Here is a 21797-nt window from a genome sequence, read left to right on the forward strand (position 1 = left end):
TACGTATCCCATCATATATATGGTATTTGGGGGAAAAGATGGTTCAAAACAGTGCAAATCTTGGGCCTAACAACCTTGACAGTTTAAACGTTTGCTTAGTAGAAAACAATGCAGTTAAGGTTATATTCCCTGTGATTCAGACCTTAATGTTATTTAAATGTACCTTGATTGCTTATATTAGGCTTGATCTCCAGCAAAGTTCTGTGAAGCTCAAAAACTTATTTCTTCCATCAACAGAAGTTGGTGCCATAAGAGATATTACCTCACCCACCTTATCTCTGTCATACGCCCAGGCCTGGCAGAATTCAATTTTTTTAAAAATAATTTTAACAGATAATATTAATGGTTATTGTTAGGCCTTCCTTTCTATTTTTAATCAATCTAAATTTTCACAGTTACAGGAAATAATGGGGGCCGGGGACAGACAATTATTTAATAACAGTAGTTGTTGAGATTCAAAAAGTTAAAGCTTTATAAAGCTGTTACATAAGAACGGCCATACTGGGTCACACCAACGGTCCGTCCAGCCCAGTATCCTGTCTTCTGACAGTGGCCAATGCCAGGTGCCCCAGAGGGAATGAACAGAACAGGTAATCATCATGTAATCCATCCCCTATCACCCATTCCCAGCTTCTGGCAAACAGAGGCTAGGGACACCATCCCTGCCCATCTTGGCTAATAGCCATTGAATTTATCTCCATGAATTTATCTAGTTCTTTTTTGAACCCTGTTATAGTCTATAAGGCTATAAGAAATGCTACTGCTAAGCAGAAAAGACACTTACAGAGTACTAGTAAGAGAATTGAAAGAGAAGAGAAAGGGAAGGATGGGAAAAAAAAAACCCAATAATATATTTGTTCTCTTAGCTAAAAAGAACAGTCTTTTTTACAAAACAACTTTGGCATGAAACAAAAATACAACACTTCATACCTAACCAGCAGCTTTGTTTCAGTGACATGAAACCCGGGAGATTAGCCTGTAACATTGAACATGGTAAACAGATTAGCAAAAGATCAGTCTTTTATAGGGCTAAATTAATTTCTGGTGAAATTCCAAAGAGAGCTACATCAGGGATGAATTTGGTCATTTGAATTTTTGTTGTTGGACTATGCCTGACGCTGGTGGCTGACGTGAATCAATGGTGTATGCTGTTGTAGATCTGAAGGCTAGGACTATAACAGGGTTTAAAAGAGAACTGGATAAATTCATGGAGGTTAAGTCCATTAATGGCTATTAGCCAGGATGGGTAAGGAGTGGTTTCCCTAGCCTTCACAACATCCTCTGGCAAAGGCTTCACAGGTTGACTGTGCATTGTGTGAAGAAATACTTCCTTTTGTTTGTTTTAAATCTGCTGCCTATTAATTGCATTGAGTGACCCCTAATTCTTGTGTTATGAGAAGGAGTAAATAACACTTCCGTATTCACTTTCTCCACATCACTTGAGATTTTATAGACCTCTATCATATACCCCCTTAGTCGTCTCTGTTAAAACACAGATTGTCAACATCACATTAAAATATACAATGTAAATATCCTTAAACTATTTCTCAAACAGCATTTTTCTTACTTTACATATCTGTAAATTCTGATTATCCATGGGAAATATTTTTCCATCAGTTTGAATGTACGATGAAATTGACGCTTACCAGTATTTCCCGAAAAAACCCTAATTCTTCCAATAATCACCACCCCATGCAGAGTGTCAGATGTACTACATGTACATACAAACACATCTGGTAAAAAAAGATTCCTTTTAAGGAACAGCAATATTAAATATCTATTTTGGGGAAATGAAGAAAGTACCTCAGCCTTAAATAAAAGCACATAACACATTAATGCCTCAGCAATACACAAAAATAAAAAAAATAAAACTGCCCAAGCATCTCTGACTTAGTTCACATTGGTGCAACAGACCAATGTTGTCTGCTTTCTGCCATGGAAATACTGATTGAGATCTACAACAGCATACACCACTGATTCACGTCAGCCACCAGCGTTTTTTTGCTAGTACCGTTTTGCACCAGCTAACAGGAACACTGGGTGTCTGGGACTTGAAGTGGGTGCCCATGCTTCAGGGTCTAATGCAGAGGTGGGCAAACTACTCCCCAGGGGCCTCATCCGGCCCGCGGGACCATCCTGCCCCCGGCCCTTCCCCCACAGCCTCAGCTTGCCGTGCCACCAGTGCTCTGGGTGGTGGGACTGTGAGCTCCTGCCAGGCAGCGCAGCTGCAAGAGCCACCAGCCTGCCCCGGTGCTCTAGACTGCGCAGCGCTATGGCTGCTCCAGCCAGGCGGTGCGACTGCCAGTCCGGGTGCTCTGAGCAGCATGGTAAGCGTGCGGGGAGTTCAATAAGGGGCAGGGGGTCGCGGGGGGCAGTCAGGGAACAGGAGGCGGTTGAATGGGGCAGAGGTTGGGGAAGTGCAGGGCAGTCAGGAGACAGGGAGCAGGGGACAGGAAGGGTTGGATGGGGGTGGAGTCCCGGGGGGGCAGTTAGGGGCGGGGGGTCCTGGGAGGGGGCGGTCAAGGGACAAGAAGCAGGGGGGGTTGGATGGGTTGAGGATTCTGAGGGGGGCAGTCAGGAGGCAGGAAGTGGGAGGGGGTGGATAGGGTGCGGGGGCCAGGCTGTTTGGGGAGGCACAGCCTTCCCTACCCAGCCCTCCATACGGTTTCGGAACGCCAATGTCACCCTCAAGCCAAAAAGTTTGTGCACCCCTGGTCTAATGCTCCCCTCACTGATTTCTCAAGAAGGTACAACTTCAACTATCAGGGTCAAAAAGGAACAGCATACTGAGCAGCAGGCTGGTACATGGCTATCACTAAGACAAAAAAGACAGCAGCTATGGTCATCTATAAGTGGAATGAGTCTGTCATAGGATGATCTGGGTTTGAAGCCTGAGGGTACTGAATGCACCATTTTAGATTAAGGTGGGGTACAAAGCGCTGAGGAGAAAGTACATTTAAAAAAAATTTTTTTTGCAACAAATTAATAAAAAGGAGGGTGGGGGGAAGAATTTATTGGGAATTAACCCAAGCTAACTGACTAGAAGTCACAAGAAGAAAATTCCACTAAGGAGTAGAGGGCGAACTCTGCTTTCCAACTTTGGTAAGAGGGAACCAAAGGACGGTTGTGGCCATTCCGCACTTTATGCTCTAAGGGTGAAGGCAGGGGATCAAGAGGACTTTGGTAAAGACCTTTGAGGTGGCAGAGGGGCCAAAGGGTAAGGATGCAATACTGATAGTGGTCTCTGCCCAATCACAAAATTTGAAAACATCCATGTGAGGGGTTTATGACAATATGAACGTAAGTTTCCTGTAGGTCAAGGGAGACAAACCAGTCTACAACATCCTGCACATTACCTGGAGTGAGAGCCCTGCATAACGGGTTACAATTAATGCCCCACACACGCTTGCATGACAACAGCCCCCACTATGGATTTTCCACCTCTAAAATGATTTTCCACTGACTGATAGCAATCCAGCTTTGCAAGCTTCCACAGTGTGATCACCACTTGCTTCTCAGTTGTCAATGCAGCTTTCATTCTGTTGTCCCTGCTCAAATGTGGCATATAGATCCAGGAATGTGGCCTTTAGCACCTGCAAGTACTGCAGCCACTTATAATCCCAAACCTCCATCATAATGCAATCCCACCAGTCAGTTGCTTATTTTTTAGGCCCAGAAGCAGTCCTGTAGCTGATCTGTAAATGCCATCAACCTTGAATTGTTTTTCATTATGTCCCTTAGCAATCTGTCCTCAAAGAAATTATCATGTGCCCTTTTGTTGTGGTACTTCCTGCAGTTCTGCAAGTGCCAGAGGATTGTTTGTCCTGCATTTGCAGCATCAATGACAACAGTGCAGAGCTGTGTGGGCTCCACTCTTCTGACTGAGATGTCGGATAGCAACAAGTGCTTTGTGGGTGTGTGGGATTTTAAAAAGGCAAAAAAATTATGGGTTAGTCAATAACCACCTCATGGTATTATGAGATAGTGAAAGCTGCATGATAGGAACTTCACCTTGTGCTCCCAGCCCCGCAACGGGAGTCGTGTGCGCCCCACAACACATTGTGAATATTCCCCAAAAGGCATTGCACTGGAATGTGGCACACTGGGATACGTACCCCTGGTGCACTGCACTTAGCATCAATGCAAGCAGCTAAGTATGCACACACATGTGTGATATACTAACCGCAGCAGCTTTACACTGACATAACTTGTGTCGACCAAAGTTTGTAGTCTATACATGGCCTTAGCCAGCATTACATATTTTACACTTGTCAAATAGAACCGTTTATCAGTTATTCAAGAATAAAGAAGCTTCCTAAGCAGAACTGTGGACAGAGGAAAAGCCTCTTAAGTAAGATGGCCTGTAAAATAGCTTGCCCCCAATTGCCTCCTCCATGCTGACCCTATTCTGCACCAGATTAGGATGTCCCACCACTGAGTTTTAGTGACATAAAGAGCCTTTAATGACTTCTCCATATTAAAGAATATTTCACACCTCATAAGAAGGCTCTGTTGTTACCTAGCAGCTCTATCTTCTTGGGGAACCAGGGCACAGTATCCAGCCTGTTTGACTCACAAAAGACCTTCCCCTCTCTTCCCTCAAGTCTTTGCTTGAACCAAATCTGCATCAGAAGAAAGATTTACAAAAAGCAATGAAAAGGCAGTGGGAGACGCACCTAAACCCTTGGGATAAAGATGACATAATTAAGGAAACTCCCCTAACCCCATTTGCATAGAAGATGGGACAAGGAGGCATCTCCAGTAGCATACAGAATGGAGAACAGAGATTCCAAGGTAAGAACCGCATGGAACTCTGGGACCAGAAAAGCAGGGAAGCACTGCATGATGGCGGATCTCTGCTCCAGATGTTAATGAACCCACACCTGCACACACCCAGCTCAGTAGTTATCAGACCAACTCTAGTAATAAATCCTTTATTGTTATCCAAAATAGTGAAGTTCCCTAATTGCATTGTGAGCTCCCTCCAAGGAACACTGCCCAAAGCCAGGAATGATCAGCTGCCATGTCTAGCCTGAACAAAACAACTTTGGTATTCTCCCTTGCTTACACATAAATCTAGTGTTCTCCCTTGAACCATTGTTGCTTCTCGACAAAAACCCCTATCCATGCTCAAGTAAGTGTTCTGATGCCTGGATCCAAAATCTGCATCAGTTCCATTGAGACTTCATCTTCTCCTGACTGATCGTGATGGAGGCTCTGCTTCACTCCAGCACTCCAGACCCTCAGCTACCACCACCACCTGGAATCCCCGATCAATTCAAACGTCATGGAGTGGTGAGAACCCAGCTCTCTCTCTCTCGGTATAGCCTTCTGACCCTGACTTGTGTGATGAGTTGTTTTTTAAACCTGACTTTTGTAATCATGTTTAAGTTAGATTTAATATTGTAACTGTTTTGTTTGTTTGGCTCCCCTATGGTTATAAGCTGGCAATAAATAACTTTCGTGATTAAGCTGGTTGCTTCTTTCTCTCTGTCTCCCCCCTCTCCTCCCCCCAGCCTCCCCATGGGTGTTTTTTGGTTTCCTCATTCACTCTGCAGCAACACTCCTCATTCCTAAGCTAAAAGATCCCTGCAGCGCCAAAAAATCCTATGGGGGTTGATCATCAAGTGGGTTACTACCAGAACAAATGTAACGTGAAAGTGGGGAGAGAGACGTGCTGAAACTGGGACATACGAGGGTGGCAGCTTGGAAGTGCTGCTCGACCCAGCCTGTTCAGGCGTGCTCTATTCTGGTGCGGTGCACGTGGCCTATGAGGGTGGCAGCTTGGAAATGCTGCTCCACCCAGCCTGCTGAGTCCAGGGACATATCAGGGGTCAGCTTGGGAGCGCTGATTAACCCGGTCCACTCAGACGCGCTCTGACTGTGTGTGTGTGTTCATCTGCTTCTGGGGCTGGAAGAACCCAGCCCTGGGGAACCTAACGTCCGGCAGGGCAGCACCATTGGAAGGGAACTTGCAGTAGGGAGAAGTAGAACTCGGTATAAGAACACAAGTGACACAAGCAGTACATTGATAGAAATACAGAACCACCCCACCCCCAAGAAGAGTAACCCTAGTATTTCCCTTCCCACTTCAAAAACAAAAGAAAAAAAGGGAGTGGAGGAGGATGAAACACCTGTGGGCTGGAAGTATGAATGAGAAATTTACATTCAAAAGTTCGTATTTTAGGAAATTCTAACCCAAATGTGAAAGGACTTAGAATGGAAGTGCTTCCTCAACATCAACTACAACTTCTCCTCAGAACAGCAGTAAAAAAAAACAAACACACCTCTGCATACTTTACAAAGTACCTTCACACTTCATTACACTCAAGATAAAAATCTAGTTCTCTGGGAAATTCAATATGCTGGTTAAAAAGAATTTTAGTAATTTTAAAAGTGGAATCTCGCCTTTTGTTAACATTTGCTTAAAATGGAATTAAATTCAACTCCTATTGGACTTGAGATGGGGGATGGTGGAAAGGGAAAGGGCTGTATCATTTCTTTGACAAGCCTCCTAAATGGGCTATTTGAATTTGTAAACTCTTCATTTCTCTGCCAGATTGGAAGCAACATGCAAAAAAGAAGTAGGGTATAAGGAAGTTTCTTTGACTGAGTAAGATCAGCAGCTAAGATCTGCTTTCAGATCTGCAGCCTTGAAGCACAAAAGAACAGGCAATGTGATATTACAGCTGTCCCATGAATGCAAAAAGCTGCTTTCATATTAATGCAAACTTTTTTAAAAATCCTATATAATTATACTCAGTTGTCTGTGTGCCTGTATGTTTCACTTTACGTGAGGTGAACTACATCTCCATTCCTGAGCTGACTTGTGAGTGTATGTCATTCCCATAATATTTTCCTATGGCTATGCCTGCCATCCCAAAATTTCTAATCGGTTTCTTGGTTTTTCACCAATGACCCGTTTTTTAAAAAAAACATGAAAGTCATTCAGCTAGAAATACTAATCCTGTTTTTTTAAAAAAGACACACTTTACAGTTTAGCATATATTTTTGTCTTCTTTTCTTAGTCGTGAAAAGACTTTCCCTCTTACTAATGACATTGCACACAATCATCCCTGCAGTTCTCTACAGAACAAACTTCTATGACAACAAGAAGACAGAACTAGATACTATGAAGATTAGCACGTTATAAATACAACAGCCAGATTATACAGAATTTCCTGATAGGAAAGATTTTCTGTGAGGCCACTAACTGAAAATATGTTTTTTAAATTGAAAAATGTGAGACTTGTGAAGTATTTTAACCAATATTAAGCTTCAAACTTTTCTGTATGAGGATGTGTTGGTTTAACTCTAATGGTCAATCCTTGTAAACAGCGTTTCAGATGTTAGCAGCAGCTAACTCCAGATTTGGCTTCAAGTGTAAGGGCAGGTGGGACAGAATGAGGGTGAAAAGAGACAAGAAGGTGCTCATGGGGGAAAGAAGGAAGGAAGGAAGAAAGAATGAGGGAAGAAAGAAAGTGAAAGATACAGTTTTCATGAAAGTAGAGGGATCAGAAAAGAGCAGTAGCATCCAGGCCCATCCTTGGATGATCTATAAGGTAGTATAATGTGTTTCTAAACCTCATATAATGATCTTGTACTTTTACTGCTTTCCTGCCAATTACGAAGATATATTTCTGTGTAAACGGACACTTCATACTCAACCTGCTCCTCCTGATTGAGGCTTTCGGTGATGATATACGAATTGTTTTCACCATTTCATAGATAACGAATTAAGTAAAAATGTACTAAGTGATTACCATAACTAAGCAATGGAAAAAGAAAACGTAACTACAATAACCCCAAGATTGCTTGTACCTCACAATTTAGTGCTCTTGTTACTTAACTACGCCTATTAGGCTACCAATATTTTCCTCTTCCTTGGATAGCTGATTAAAGCATGTATTAACTACATAAACTGTGCAGTAAAATAATCTATATTCTACATATGGTGACAAAACTGTGGTATTTGAAAGTTGTATTAAAATTCACCTCTTGTCATAAAGTATGAAGTTTTACTAAACTGAAGTATTTATTTCCACAATATCTGGTCAGAAGACCCTGGAAATATACTATCATAAAACAAATATAAAAATACCACAATACAGTACATAGAAAAATGAATTCTACTACCTCCTCCTACCGTCGCAGATCTGATTAGAGAAGACTTTAAAGAGGTGTCCTCCTGTTCATTAAACTGTCTTTTAAGTTCTTCTGCAGATTCTGAATGGAGCTGTAGAAATTCTTTTATGGAAAATGAAGCTTCCTCTTTAACTGGATTTATCATTCTTTGGAAAATTTGTTTATCTTCCAGTCGGACCCGCAAACACAGTTTCTCCATCTCTCGGATATTGGCTCGCAGTTGCTGCAATAGTTTTAAAAGGTTATTTGTAACTTTATGGCATACTGCTACTCCTACACACCTCTTTCAAGGGGGTGATGTGAATTAACTACAGTTATTTTAATTTTTAAATAATCCAAAAAAAATTACATTTCAATATTTTGTATAAATTGAGAAAAATAAAAATTCCAAAAAGGTCATCTTCTCAAGCAACCAAATGCTTTAATTTTATTCTAGTTAAAATGAAAATATTCTAAACAAAAATCTGTTGCACCAAGGAGATAATGGGCATATTTTGCACAAGTAGTAAGAATTCACCTGTTGTACCAATAAAATAAAAACCAGCAGGATCTTATTAAAGGGAAAAAGGCAAAATACCACATTTATTGTGAATACAGAAAGAATCATAGTAAGCAGTTAGTTATAGCTATAACATTCCATTCAATCTCATATTTATTCACACATTCATTCATACAAACACACACACACCCACATACACACCCACACACACAGGTTCTGCAAGGTTGTTATCATAGTTACCAGCCTTAGAGTTGCTCATGCCAAGCCACTGGCCAGGTGGCCTGGACATGAGGAGGGAGCAGGGCCTTGTCAGATGCTCATCTGATGCTCCTGGAAGTTGGTCTGCAGAATCAGACCCCAAAGTTCTCACTTTTTAGAGTCTATTTTTATAGGAATTTCTTCCTATGCCAGTCTATGGGAATTGCTTCATCATGCTGTTGCTGAATCAATCAGCAGATAGCACATTCCTGACGGCTCCAAGATGTTATCTTGTTCTTTGGTTCTCCCATTCTTGAGGCTGTTGGGTGGATTCCAGTCTGCCCTCCGGGGGGGGGTCGTCTGGTTATTTCCACTTGACGCCTTCTTCAGCCGATGGACACTGGATTCTTAGGCTGGCACCTCCCTGATCATTCAGTTATTATCCACACCAAGCATCCATCCACATACATCCTCTATCTCTATTTTAATCACAATTTGTTAATACAACAAAAGGGTGGGGAGTCTCTGGGTGCTGTTTCTGTTGTTAGAGTATTGCTTTGAGTCTCTCTCTCTGTGAATTGCTTTGAGAACAGACTCTGTCTTAGAATGTACTAACACAATTAGCAGCTTGCAAGTTTCACACATAGAGGGAGAGAAACAGTACCAAAAACCAAGAGACCTCTTAATTAGTAATACCCTGGAATTTAAACTCTGGGGAATCAAACTCATTTGTGATTTTAATACAGAACTTCTTTAATATGATCCAATACACCTACAGTAAGAAAAATGTTCTTTCCCCAATGTTTTGTTCTTTCCTGTTTTATCTGTGCACAGGTCTATTCCCACAGTACTTCATTTCCTATATCTGTGACAACTGGTACTTATAAATTCTTTCCCTGGAACTAGTACGACTCACACAATCCACCAGATACCCAGCAGCTCAGTGCAGTTGCTAATTCTGTACCCTCTCACCCATTCTAATAAACTGGCTGTACACATGGGAGTAGCCACTGACATTTGGTACCTAAGTAGCCACCTATAGCCCTGATTACAGATGTCATATCTAAGGCCTTGTCTTCACTATGAATGTGCCCCAATTACAGCTATCCATATAGCTGCTGCACAAATGTAACCCTTAACACAGACAGGCAGAGCAGTTATTTGCACCAGTTGCTCTTACCATTCCTTGAAACTGGATCCTCCTCTGTATATTTAATCTCCTGTCCCATTGTGCCTACATGGGCTGCAGTGTTCCAGTTCTTGCTGCCGTATCAGTAATAGCAGAGAAATGTACTGATTACCAAAGGCAAAAATGATCTCAAAGTTTCCCATGTTCATCAACCAGACTGATCTAAACGTCACAAAAGCTAACCAGACGTGCAAGAACAAACTTCTGTTCAACCACAGCTAAACCACCTCTCTCATCACAAGAGGAGCTGTCCACAAGAAAAACTCTCCATGAAGATGTGGTCAACACTATGAATATGTTTCAGAACCCAACCCTAGTGGATGTAACACATGGGACTGCCATGACACCTGATATATTTAGCATATTTTGCAAAGCAGTCACTGTACTCTACATTTACACAGGAACTCAGAGGTAGTGGAGAGCTGCTTTAGTTTATATCGACTCATTATGACGATTCTACACAGATACAAGGGCCAAAAATCACTGTAGTATAATATTTACATAATTACAACCTTTTCATGACCCCACTGCAGCTTAGACCCAGCTCTGCTTTCCAAACCAGCACGTATCTACCCTGCACAAGATTTGGACAAAGAAAGAATCATCTCACTGTTGTACCAGATACTGCTGGTTAGCATTTTACACACACTTGGCATACGTGTCAGAGTCTGTAGAGGGTACAAATCCGTGAGAGTGTGTGTCAGACTGTTTAGAATTTCAAGAGTTCTAGAACACTATGGATCAGAGCCTGATATGGGTCTAACGGGTTAAAGACTTACTTGAACTCGACGAGATCTGAATAACCAGATGACTGTGCACAGTTATTTCTTGTTAAGGACATTAATGTATTATAATTAAAGGTTGCGGGTTTACCACAGGATCACAGAACCTATGATTTCACTGATTTTGCCCTTAGAGCATCATGGACCACTGCTTCACATTCCCTTGGGAGTGGAAGGAGAAGGGAGGCTGTTCATCAAAGCATATTTGAATTCTAAGCTGTTGTACTGTGCCATCTTGCTTTCTTTGTGCAAGCTTTCTTCTGTTGTGAGTACTACCCGCCCTCACTTTCTTTCAGACAAAATATTCAGACTGATGTGTGAAAGGGGCTGGAAGCGTAGCTTTGTTTTGTTTTTGTTTTTTCAATTTATTTCAGTTGGTTAAGAGTGAATTGAGCGCTGTCAGACGAAATGGTGTATCCAAGATAATAATGCTTTGCATTTATACAGAATATTTTCATCCAAGGAACTCCAAGTGTGAAGAGGAGCTATATCCATTTTACTGATTGGGAAACAGGTACCAATAGGTTAAATGCCTTGCCCATAGTCATATGATGAGTCATTGGCAGATTAGGAATAAAATATCAGGCATCCTGGTCTAATTGCTAAATGACTCTACATCCCTAATTGCAGCTGCATTGCTATTTCTGGGAAACATCTGAGTCAGCTAGCATCAGCACTCATGTCCTACAAACATTTTTGATCCCAAGAATCAAAAACTTCGTTGGTGGTGGAACAGAGACAATTAGGGCTAAATTATGCCACTGCATGTGGGGGTACATCAGAAAAGCACAATGTAGGGAGGAAAGAGAGGACAGAAAAGGAGGGGGGAAGTTAGCATTGGCACAGAACAAGTGGCCTGGTGAGGGGATGGCTTTGCTAGGAAGAGTGCAGGCTACACCTCTTGGGCAGATATAACAAGGGACATCATTTTCCATACACCTCCAGACATACTAGGCCTTACAAAGGCAGAATACTACTACCAACTACTCACTGCTGTTTGAGTGAATACCTACCTACCTACCTCTTCTCCCCAGTGCAGCTCACACTCGTAAGAGCTATAATTGAACCCATTTTAGGAGATGTGGAAGTCATGAAATATTGTCTGTACATATGCACTGTTCATGTTGCACCTCATGGAAATAGTGGTAACTTACAGTGTATTCCACCTGGAAAGCTATATGTATTTTTAAGTGTGCAAGGAGAACCTGGTGCCTGCTCATGGAAAGGTTTTCCCTAACATTACAGCAGGGTTAAGGAAAGCTCTGCTGCACCTGGGTTCCTTGAGGGTTCAGGCTGAGGCAAAGGAATAATGCAGCAAAGGGCCTCGAAACAGGATTACCTGTTTGTATATCTCCTTTAACCAAACAAACGGTTTCAGAATTACTCATTTAAATGAAGCAGTGGGGATGTCACCCATCAGGCTCAGATCCACAAAGATAATCAGGTGCCAAAACCCCAGACTTGGGCAACTACGTCCAGTTTTAGGCTCCGCTGCAATTCACAAATTCCCACCAAACTCTAGAGGTACCTAAATTCACTCGGTGCCTAAGTTTTCAGAATAAAAGTTCCCACCTTTGAGCATGCACATCACTGCCTCCCTCTAGGCATCTGGAGGCCTACCTCCCACTTAAACCGCAGCGCAATTCACAAACTGACAGGTGTTTGTCCACCTAAATCGCAGTGTCCAATCCAGTAGGTGTGCTCAGAGCAGTCTACCAGAGTGAGTCCCATTCAAAATCTGGCCACCAGAGGAGAAGGAGCTGGAGGAGGTGGTGGTGGTGCCACCTGCCTTGTAACTTTTAGCTCAGTGTTTAGAGTATTCACCTGGGATGTGGAAAGTCCAGGTTAAATTCCCCACCCACCCACGCACCTGAGAAGGAGACGGGAGATCCCTGTTGAAATCCTACCGCTCAAGAGAATGCTCTAAACTAGTGGTTCTTAACCTTTACTGCAGCCTGCACCGCTTTGGTTCTCAAAATATGTTTTCGCACCCCTTATCAAACATCGTTGAAGTAGGTCAGTTCTTTAAACCTAGATATATCATAACTGTAGAATGAAAGAGATAGAATTATATACATATAAACATAGGTTCGATGAAACAAAGTAGTTGTACTTTCGTGCCTGTGATTAATTTGTGTTTTCAGTGATTTACCTTCTAAAAAAATCTGGCATGTCTCGCACCCCCAGGGGTGCATGCACCCCAAGTTAAGAGCCACTGCTCTAAACACTGAGATATGGCATATTCTGATACCGGGCTCCTTCAGTCTCTACTGTTAAAGCTGTTCCACTGTGTTTAAATAATGAAGGAATGATTGGAGAAGGGGGACCGGCCACAGGGTCTCCCACCTCCCAGGTTGGTGCCCTAACCACTGACCTACAGAGTGAGTCATTCATATTCATTCATTCTCATTCTCTCTCTCTCTCTCTCTCCTGCCCCCCCTCCACTCAATGATTGTTCCACTGTGGATAGATACTTAAATAGTCATTGGGCACGCAAGACAGAATGACTGTGTAGTGTTTAGGGCACCCCCCTGAGAGGTGGGAGACTCTGGGTCCAGCCCCCTGCTCCAAACACTCTTTCACTATCTATGTACAATGGAACAGCTTCAAACATTTTGGTTTGGGGGTTTTAGCACAAAACATCACCTAGACTTTTAAAAACTAAGAACGCATGACTGAAATTTTTACTAAAAACTAACATAAGAAATGTATAGTACAAATTATACTACTTGTTGATTTGGGATAGACTTTTCATGCAAGCATAAAAAATGAATGTTGCAATATAAAAATAAGAATCGTATGACATTCTAAGCATGCATAATAAATCATTCTTCATTGAACTGTTTACCATTGTTTTGAACATTATTCTTAGAGTAGAATGAGGGAACAAACAGTTTGGGAGGGGTGTTTTTAAGATGAGAGTTTTCTTCATTAATGCAAGGGAGTTAGAAGAGGCAACATTGCTTGCCTGGAAAAAGTAGGGTGTAGAGGTTGTTTATTTTAATTACACGTCCTGGATATAATTAAATGGTTTTTTTTAAATAAGTGAAGAAACCCTTCCCCTGCCGACAGAAATATAACTACATATAAAGGAAATGAATCCAACCTCCATAAACACTTTACACACTGAGGGGAAGGTCATGGTAAAAGACGTATTAAGCAATCAAAGAGAGCGGAGAACTATTGATTCATAAAAATCAATTGTCAAATTAATCAAGACTAAACCATACTCTATGTTTAAATTAATAGTATTACCAGACAATCTTAGGCTGCAATATTTAAAATTAATCCCACGTATAAACATTGATTATCAATAAAGGAAATATGGAAGACACAAAGTATGGTGTTATAAGATACTGAGTTGAAATAGAAGTCTGATATAATAATATTCCCCATAAATTCTTCATTTAAATCGAACAAGTTAGACAGTTCTTCCTAGTATTTCACCTTAATTTGTGTTTTTAAGCAGCCTGTCACGGTTCCTCCCCCACTCTGAACCCTAGGGTACAGATGTGGGGACCTGCATGAAAAACCTCCTAAGCTTATCTTTACCAGCTTAGGTCAAAACTTCCCCAAGGTACAAAATATTACACCTTGGACTGGCCGCTACCACCACCAAACTAATACTGGTTACTGGGGAAGAGCTGTTTGGACGCGTCCTTCCCCCCAAAATACTTCCCAAAACCTTGCACCCCACTTCCTGGACAAGGTTTGGTAAAAAGCCTCACCAATTTGCCTAGGTGACTACAGACCCAGACCCTTGGATCTTAAGAACAATGAACAATCCTCCCAACACTTGCACCCCCCCTTTCCTGGGAAATGTTGGATAAAAAGCCTCACCAATTTGCATAGGTGACCACAGACCCAAACCCTTGGATCTGAGAACAATGAAAAAGCATTCAGTGTTTTACAAGAAGACTTTTAATAAAAAATAGAAGTAAATAGAAATAAAGAAATCCCCCCTGTAAAATCAGGATGGTAGATATCTTACAGGGTAATTAGATTCAAAAACATAGAGAACCCCTCTAGGCAAAACCTTAAGTTACAAAAAAGATACACAGACAGAAATAGTTATTCTATTCAGCACAATTCTTTTCTCAGCCATTTAAAGAAATCATAATCTAACACATACCTAGCTAGATTACTTACTAAAAGTTCTAAGACTCCATTCCTGTTCTGTCCCCGGCCAAGACGACTACAGACAGACCAGACCCTTTGTTTCTCTCCCTCCTCCCAGCTTTTGAAAGTATCTTGTCTCCTCATTGGTCATTTTGGTCAGGTGCCAGCGAGGTTACCTTTAGCTTCTTAACCCTTTACAGGTGAGAGGAGCTTTCCCCTGGCCAGGAGGGATTTCAAAGGGGTTTACCCTTCCCTTTATATTTATGACACGCCCCCCAAATCTCAGCTAGGGTGAAACACTGAATGGGATTTCTTCCTGGAGCTCTAGGAAAAACAGAGTTAATAAGACACATGCATCTCTAAATATACTACCAAGTACATAAAGACTAACAATATTTTCCACATCTCAAGGACGATTTTAACCAGTTGATTCTGGGAAACTTTCACGGGAGAGTGCATCAGCCACTTTGTTAGAAGCTCCTGAGATGTGTTGGATGTCGAAATCAAAATCTTGGAGAGCTAAACTCCACCGAAGAAGTTTTTTGTTAGTTTCTTTGACGGTGTGAAGCCACTTTAGTGCAGCATGGTCGGTTTGCAGGTGGAAACGCCGTCCCCAAACATATGGGCGTAGCTTTTCCAGAGCGTAGACAATGGCATAACATTCTTTTTCAGTGACTGACCAGTTGCTTTCCCTCTCAGACAGTTTTTTGCTGAGAAACACTACAGGGTGGAATTCTTGATCAGGTCCTTTCTGCATTAAAACTGCTCCCACACCACGCTCGGATGCATCTGTGGTTACTAGGAACGGTTTGTCAAAGTCTGGGGCCCTTAGTACAGGGTCAGACATGAGTGTCGCTTTAAGCTTGTTAAAGGCCTTCTGACACTTTCCGGTCCACTGAACAGCATTTGGCTGTTTCTTTTTGGTTAGGTCTGTCAGTGGGGCAGCGATTTGGCTGTAGTGCGGTACAAATCGTCTGTAATAACCGGCCAAGCCTAAGAAGGATTGAACCTGTTTCTTTGACTTTGGGACAGGCCACTTTTGGATAGCATCCACTTTGGCCTGTAGGGGGCTGATAGTTCCTTGACCCACCTGGTGTCCAAGGTAAGTCACTCTGTTTAGGCCTATTTGACACTTCTTAGCCTTAACAGTTAGTCCTGCCTCCCTTATGCGCTCAAGGACTTTTTGTAGATGTTCCAGGTGGTCTGCCCAGGAATCCGAAAATATGGCCACATCGTCAAGGTAGGCGACTGCATATTCTCCTAATCCCGCTAGGAGACCATCTACAAGTCTTTGGAAAGTGGCGGGTGCATTTCGCAGCCCGAAAGGGAGTACATTAAATTCATACAGCCCGAGATGTGTGATGAAGGCTGACCTTTCCTTGGCAGATTCATCTAGCGGTACCTGCCAGTACCCCTTGGTTAAGTCCAAGGTAGAGATGAACTGGGCCCGTCCCAGTTTCTCTAATAGTTCATCAGTGCGTGGCATTGGATAGTTGTCTGGGCGAGTTACAGCATTTAGCTTACGGTAGTCCACGCAAAAACGTATTTCCCCATCTGGTTTGGGAACTAGAACCACTGGAGATGCCCATGCACTTTCAGAGGGGCGGATTACACCCATCTGTAACATATCCTGGATCTCCCATTCTATAGCAGTTTTAGCTTGAGGAGACACCCGGTAAGGGTGGACCCTAATTGGGTGAGCATTACCTGTGTCAATGCAGTGGTATGCCCGTTCAGTCAGTCCTGGGGTGGCTGAGAACGTTGGCGCGTAGCTAGTGCACAGCTCCTGGATCTGCTGTCGCTGCATACGCCCAAGGGTCATGGAGAGGTTCACCTCTTCCACACCACCAGCACATTTCCCTTCGTAATAGACACCTTCAGGCCACTCAGCGTCGTCTCCTCCCTGGGCTGTAAACTGACAAACCTTTAATTCTCTGGAATAAAAGGGCTTTAGAGAATTAATATGATCAACCGAAAGCCTAAGGTGTGAGGTGGGGAATGCTATGAGATAATTAACAGCTCCCAGACGCTCCTGGACCACGAATGGCCCTTCCCACGATGCTTCCATTTTATGGGCCTGGAGCGCCTTTAAGACCATGACCTGGTCTCCTACTTTGAAGGAACGCTCTCTGGCATGTTTATCATACCAGGCTTTTTGCTCTTTTTGAGCATCCTGTAAGTTTTCTCTAGCAAGGGCTAAAGAGGTTCGGAGGGTGTTTTGTAGGTTGGTTACAAAGTCCAGAATGTTAGTTCCTGGAGAAGGTGTAACTCCCTCCCATTGCTGCTTCACCAACTGCAATGGCCCCTTAACCTCACGGCCATATACAAGTTCAAATGGGGAAAACCCTAAACTGGGATGTGGTACAGCTCTGTAGGCAAAGAGCAACTGCTGCAATACTAGGTCCCAATCATTGGAGTGCTCATTTACGAATTTACGTATCATGGCCCCCAAAGTTCCATTAAACTTCTCCACCATGCCATTTGTTTGATGATGGTAAGGAGTGGCAACCAAGTGATTTACCCCATGAGCTTCCCAAAGGTTTTTCATAGTTCCTGCCAGGAAATTAGTCCCTGCATCTGTGAGGATGTCGGAGGGCCAACCTACCCTGGCAAAAATGTCTGCTAGTGCCTGGCACACACTTTTAGCCCTGGTGTTGCTTAGAGCTACTGCTTCCGGCCATCGGGTGGCAAAATCCATGAAAGTCAGTATGTACTGCTTTCCTCTGGGTGTCTTTTTCGGAAAAGGACCCAGAATGTCCACAGCTACTCGCTGAAATGGAACTTCAATGATGGGGAGTGGCTGGAGAGGAGCTTTGACCTGGTCTTGGGGTTTTCCCACTCTTTGGCACACCTCACAAGACTGGACATAGGTAGAAACATCCTTGCCCATTCCCTCCCAGTGGAATGACCCCCCCAAACGGTCTTTGGTCCTGTTCACCCCAGCATGGCCACTAGGGTGATCATGGGCTAAGCTCAAGAGCTTGGCCCGGTATTTAGTTGGAACTACCAACTGACTCTGAGGATGCCAGTCTTCCTGGTGTCCCCCAAAAAGAGTTTCCTTGTATAAAAGTCCTCTTTCTACAACAAACCTGGATCGATTAGAAGAGCTGAGAGGCGGTGGGTTGCTCCGTGCCGCCGTCCACGCTCTCTGGAGGCTTTCATCTGCTTCCTGTTCGGTCTGGAACTGTTCCCTTGATGCTGGAGACATCAGTTCCTCATTGGATTGGGGACATAGGCTTGGTCCCTCTGGAAGCGATATAGGGGATGGAGCTGTTTCTGTTGACTGTGAACCGCTCTCCGCTGGTGCACTATGTTGGGATTCAGGCTCCGGCTGAGCCTCTTGTGTAGGGTTATCGGCTGCTGCCAGTTCAGGTTCGGTGGGGCCCTCTGGTGTTGAGGTTGCAAGTACTGGATTCAGTGCTGGCACGGGGTCTGGTGTTGGTTGTTTGGCTGGTTCCGGTTCTGGGACTGGTTCCGTCTGGGTCTCCGGGACTGGATCCACTACTGCTGTTGCAGACATTGGCCTGGGGTCCGGGTCCATCACCTCTGACCGGGCCCTGATAGAAGTTTCCGGAACAGAGCTAGGCCTCACGGCTTGTTTAGCCTGGCTGCGGGTGACCGTTCCCACCCTCTTGGCCTGCTTCACATGATTGGCCAAGTCTTCCCCCAACAGCATGGGGATGGGATAATCATCATAGACTGCAAAAGTCCACATTCCTGACCAGCCCTTGTACTGGACAGGCAACTTGGCTGTAGGCAAATTGAAAGAGTTGGACTTGAAGGGTTGAATCGTCACTTGGATCTCTGGGTTGATTAAATTGGGGTCCACTAAGGAAGCATGGATAGCTGACACTTGTGCTCCGGTGTCCCTCCACGCGGTGACCTTCTTCCCGCCCACACTCACAGTTTCCCTCCGCTCCAAGGGTATCTGGGAGGTATCTGGGCCTGTGGACCTCTGGTGTGATTCCGGTGCAATGAACTGTAATCTGTTGGGGTTCTTGGGGCAGTTGGCCTTTACATGCCCCAGCTCGTTACATTTAAAACATCGTCCAGCTGACGGGTCACCGGGGCGAGGTGGGTTGCTGGAGAACGGGGTGGTGGGACGATAAGGGGTCTGGAGGGTTCTTTGGGAGGTAGGTGGGGCTTTGGGCGGCCCCCGGTAATAGGGTGTGGTCTGGGGTGGTCCCTTCTGGTCTCTGCTCCAACTGCGACCAGTTTTCTTCTTCTCTGCCACCTCCACCCATCTGGCTCCAATCTCTCCTGCCTCTATTACAGTTTTGGGTTTCCCATCTAGGATGTATCTTTCTATTTCCTCAGGAACACCCTCTAAGAATTGTTCCATTTGCATTAGGAAGGGCAAATTTACTGGAGATTCAACACTTGCTCCTGATATCCAGGCATCCCAATGTTTCACAATGTGGTAGGCATGTCGGGTAAATGACATGTCTGGTTTCCACCTTAGGGCTCGGAACCTCCGACGAGACTGCTCGGGTGTTATCCCCATTCTGACTCTCGCCTTGGATTTAAACAGTTCATACTTGTTCATATGTTCTTTAGGCATTTCAGCTGCCACCTCAGCTAAGGGTCCACTGAGCTGCGGCCTCAGCTCTACCATGTATTGGTCAGTAGAGATGTTGTACCCAAGGCAGGCCCTTTCGAAGTTTTCTAAGAAGGCCTCAGTATCATCACCTGCCTTGTAGGTGGGGAACTTTCTGGGATGGGAAGTGGTACCTGGAGAAGGATTGCTAGGGTTTGTTGGTATATTCTGCTGGGCCTTTATCCTCTCCATCTCCTCCACATGCTTCCTTGCCTCCATTTCCCTCTTGTGGGCAGCCTCCTGTACCTCCTTCTCCAGCCGCATGAGTTCTGTCTGTCTTTCATGTTCCCTTTGTTTTTCCTCAGCCTGAAATTTGGCTAATTCCAGCTGTAGTCGAGCCGAGGATTTGGCCATTCTAACCTCTCTGTTTTTAACTAACTTTACACCCGAGGTTTAGAAATAAACAAACAAAACTTGGCTGTAAAATTTTGCTGTGCTGGAATAGAATACCTATTCTCTGCTAGTGATTGTCAACCTACAGAAAAAGACAATTCCCTTGTCTCTGCTCTGGGCCCAAATTAAAGCAAAAAACCTCCAACTACTTGGAAACCTGCTTACCCAGCCCAAAGAAAAAAAAATTTCTTTTCAAACCTGTGCTCCTTGTAAAACAAAAAAAAAAATCAAAATCCTAAAAAAAACCCTGCCACTTTTGTCTCCAGGCAAATGGGTAGAGCACACACCCCCTATTTACTATTAGGAAGAAAAGAAAAAAAAAAACCTCTGGGTTGGAAGACTGTGAATTTCCCTGCAGGATTTAAGTACCCTGCCTCCAGGCAAAGAAAACCTGCAATTCACAAGATAATCCCCTTTTGTCTCTGCTTGGCCACAAAGCAGAGAGAAACCAAGCTGCTTTCAGTTTCAAAGCTGCTTCTGGACTTCCTAAAAATTTCTTTTTAAAATCTGTATTTCTAGTTCAAAAAATCTCAACTGGATCTCAAAATGATTTCAGGTTAATCCCACCACTGTGCCACCATGTCACGGTTCCTCCCCCACTCTGAACTCTAGGGTACAGATGTGGGGACCTGCATGAAAAACCTCCTAAGCTTATCTTTACCAGCTTAGGTCAAAACTTCCCCAAGGTACAAAATATTACACCTTGGACTGGCCGCTACCACCACCAAACTAATACTGGTTACTGGGGAAGAGCTGTTTGGACGCGTCCTTCCCCCCAAAATACTTCCCAAAACCTTGCACCCCACTTCCTGGACAAGGTTTGGTAAAAAGCCTCACCAATTTGCCTAGGTGACTACAGACCCAGACCCTTGGATCTTAAGAACAATGAACAATCCTCCCAACACTTGCACCCCCCCTTTCCTGGGAAATGTTGGATAAAAAGCCTCACCAATTTGCATAGGTGACCACAGACCCAAACCCTTGGATCTGAGAACAATGAAAAAGCATTCAGTGTTTTACAAGAAGACTTTTAATAAAAAATAGAAGTAAATAGAAATAAAGAAATCCCCCCTGTAAAATCAGGATGGTAGATATCTTACAGGGTAATTAGATTCAAAAACATAGAGAACCCCTCTAGGCAAAACCTTAAGTTACAAAAAAGATACACAGACAGAAATAGTTATTCTATTCAGCACAATTCTTTTCTCAGCCATTTAAAGAAATCATAATCTAACACATACCTAGCTAGATTACTTACTAAAAGTTCTAAGACTCCATTCCTGTTCTGTCCCTGACCAAGACGACTACAGACAGACCAGACCCTTTGTTTCTCTCCCTCCTCCCAGCTTTTGAAAGTATCTTGTCTCCTCATTGGTCATTTTGGTCAGGTGCCAGCGAGGTTACCTTTAGCTTCTTAACCCTTTACAGGTGAGAGGAGCTTTCCCCTGGCCAGGAGGGATTTCAAAGGGGTTTACCCTTCCCTTTATATTTATGACACAGCCAAAAAGCGATCATAATCACAATCCAGAAAACAAACTTCTCTTTTTTAGAAGACCTTTGGAATTTGGCAAAAAACAAAATGGAAATATCTAGGCACAGATCTGTAATTACTTCTTCTGAGCATACATCAGTCTATCTAAAGAACAGTATGAACAGAAATGAGTGTGAAATTTACATGGATAAATTCTATCATACCGCTTTGTTTCCAGAACAAAGACAGTTATTCTGTCTTCATTCTCAAATGAGACAGAAAACCATAATCCAAACAGAAACCTCCTTTGTAGTTTTGTTCTAGAAGGAACAAAAAACACACACACAATGTGTAAACGATGTTGGGAGTGGCTAATATTTTTTCCAAAAAATTTCTGAACTGCT

General features: G+C 43.4%; 1 protein-coding gene across 3 annotated transcripts in view; it reads right to left on the minus strand.

Annotated features, from left to right (window-relative positions):
* STX17 (syntaxin 17) overlaps nucleotides 1-21797 on the minus strand; it is a 78736-nt gene that overhangs the window by 9637 nt on the left and 47302 nt on the right. For all 3 annotated transcript variants that reach the window (XM_073332527.1, XM_073332526.1, XM_073332528.1), the window contains exon 4: nucleotides 8137-8368. In XM_073332527.1, coding sequence (XP_073188628.1) covers nucleotides 8137-8368 — 232 coding nt within the window. The remainder of the gene's footprint in view (nucleotides 1-8136; nucleotides 8369-21797) is intronic.

Source organism: Lepidochelys kempii, chromosome 2 (genome assembly GCF_965140265.1).
Source record: "Lepidochelys kempii isolate rLepKem1 chromosome 2, rLepKem1.hap2, whole genome shotgun sequence".
NCBI classification, from domain to species: domain Eukaryota; kingdom Metazoa; phylum Chordata; order Testudines; family Cheloniidae; genus Lepidochelys; species Lepidochelys kempii.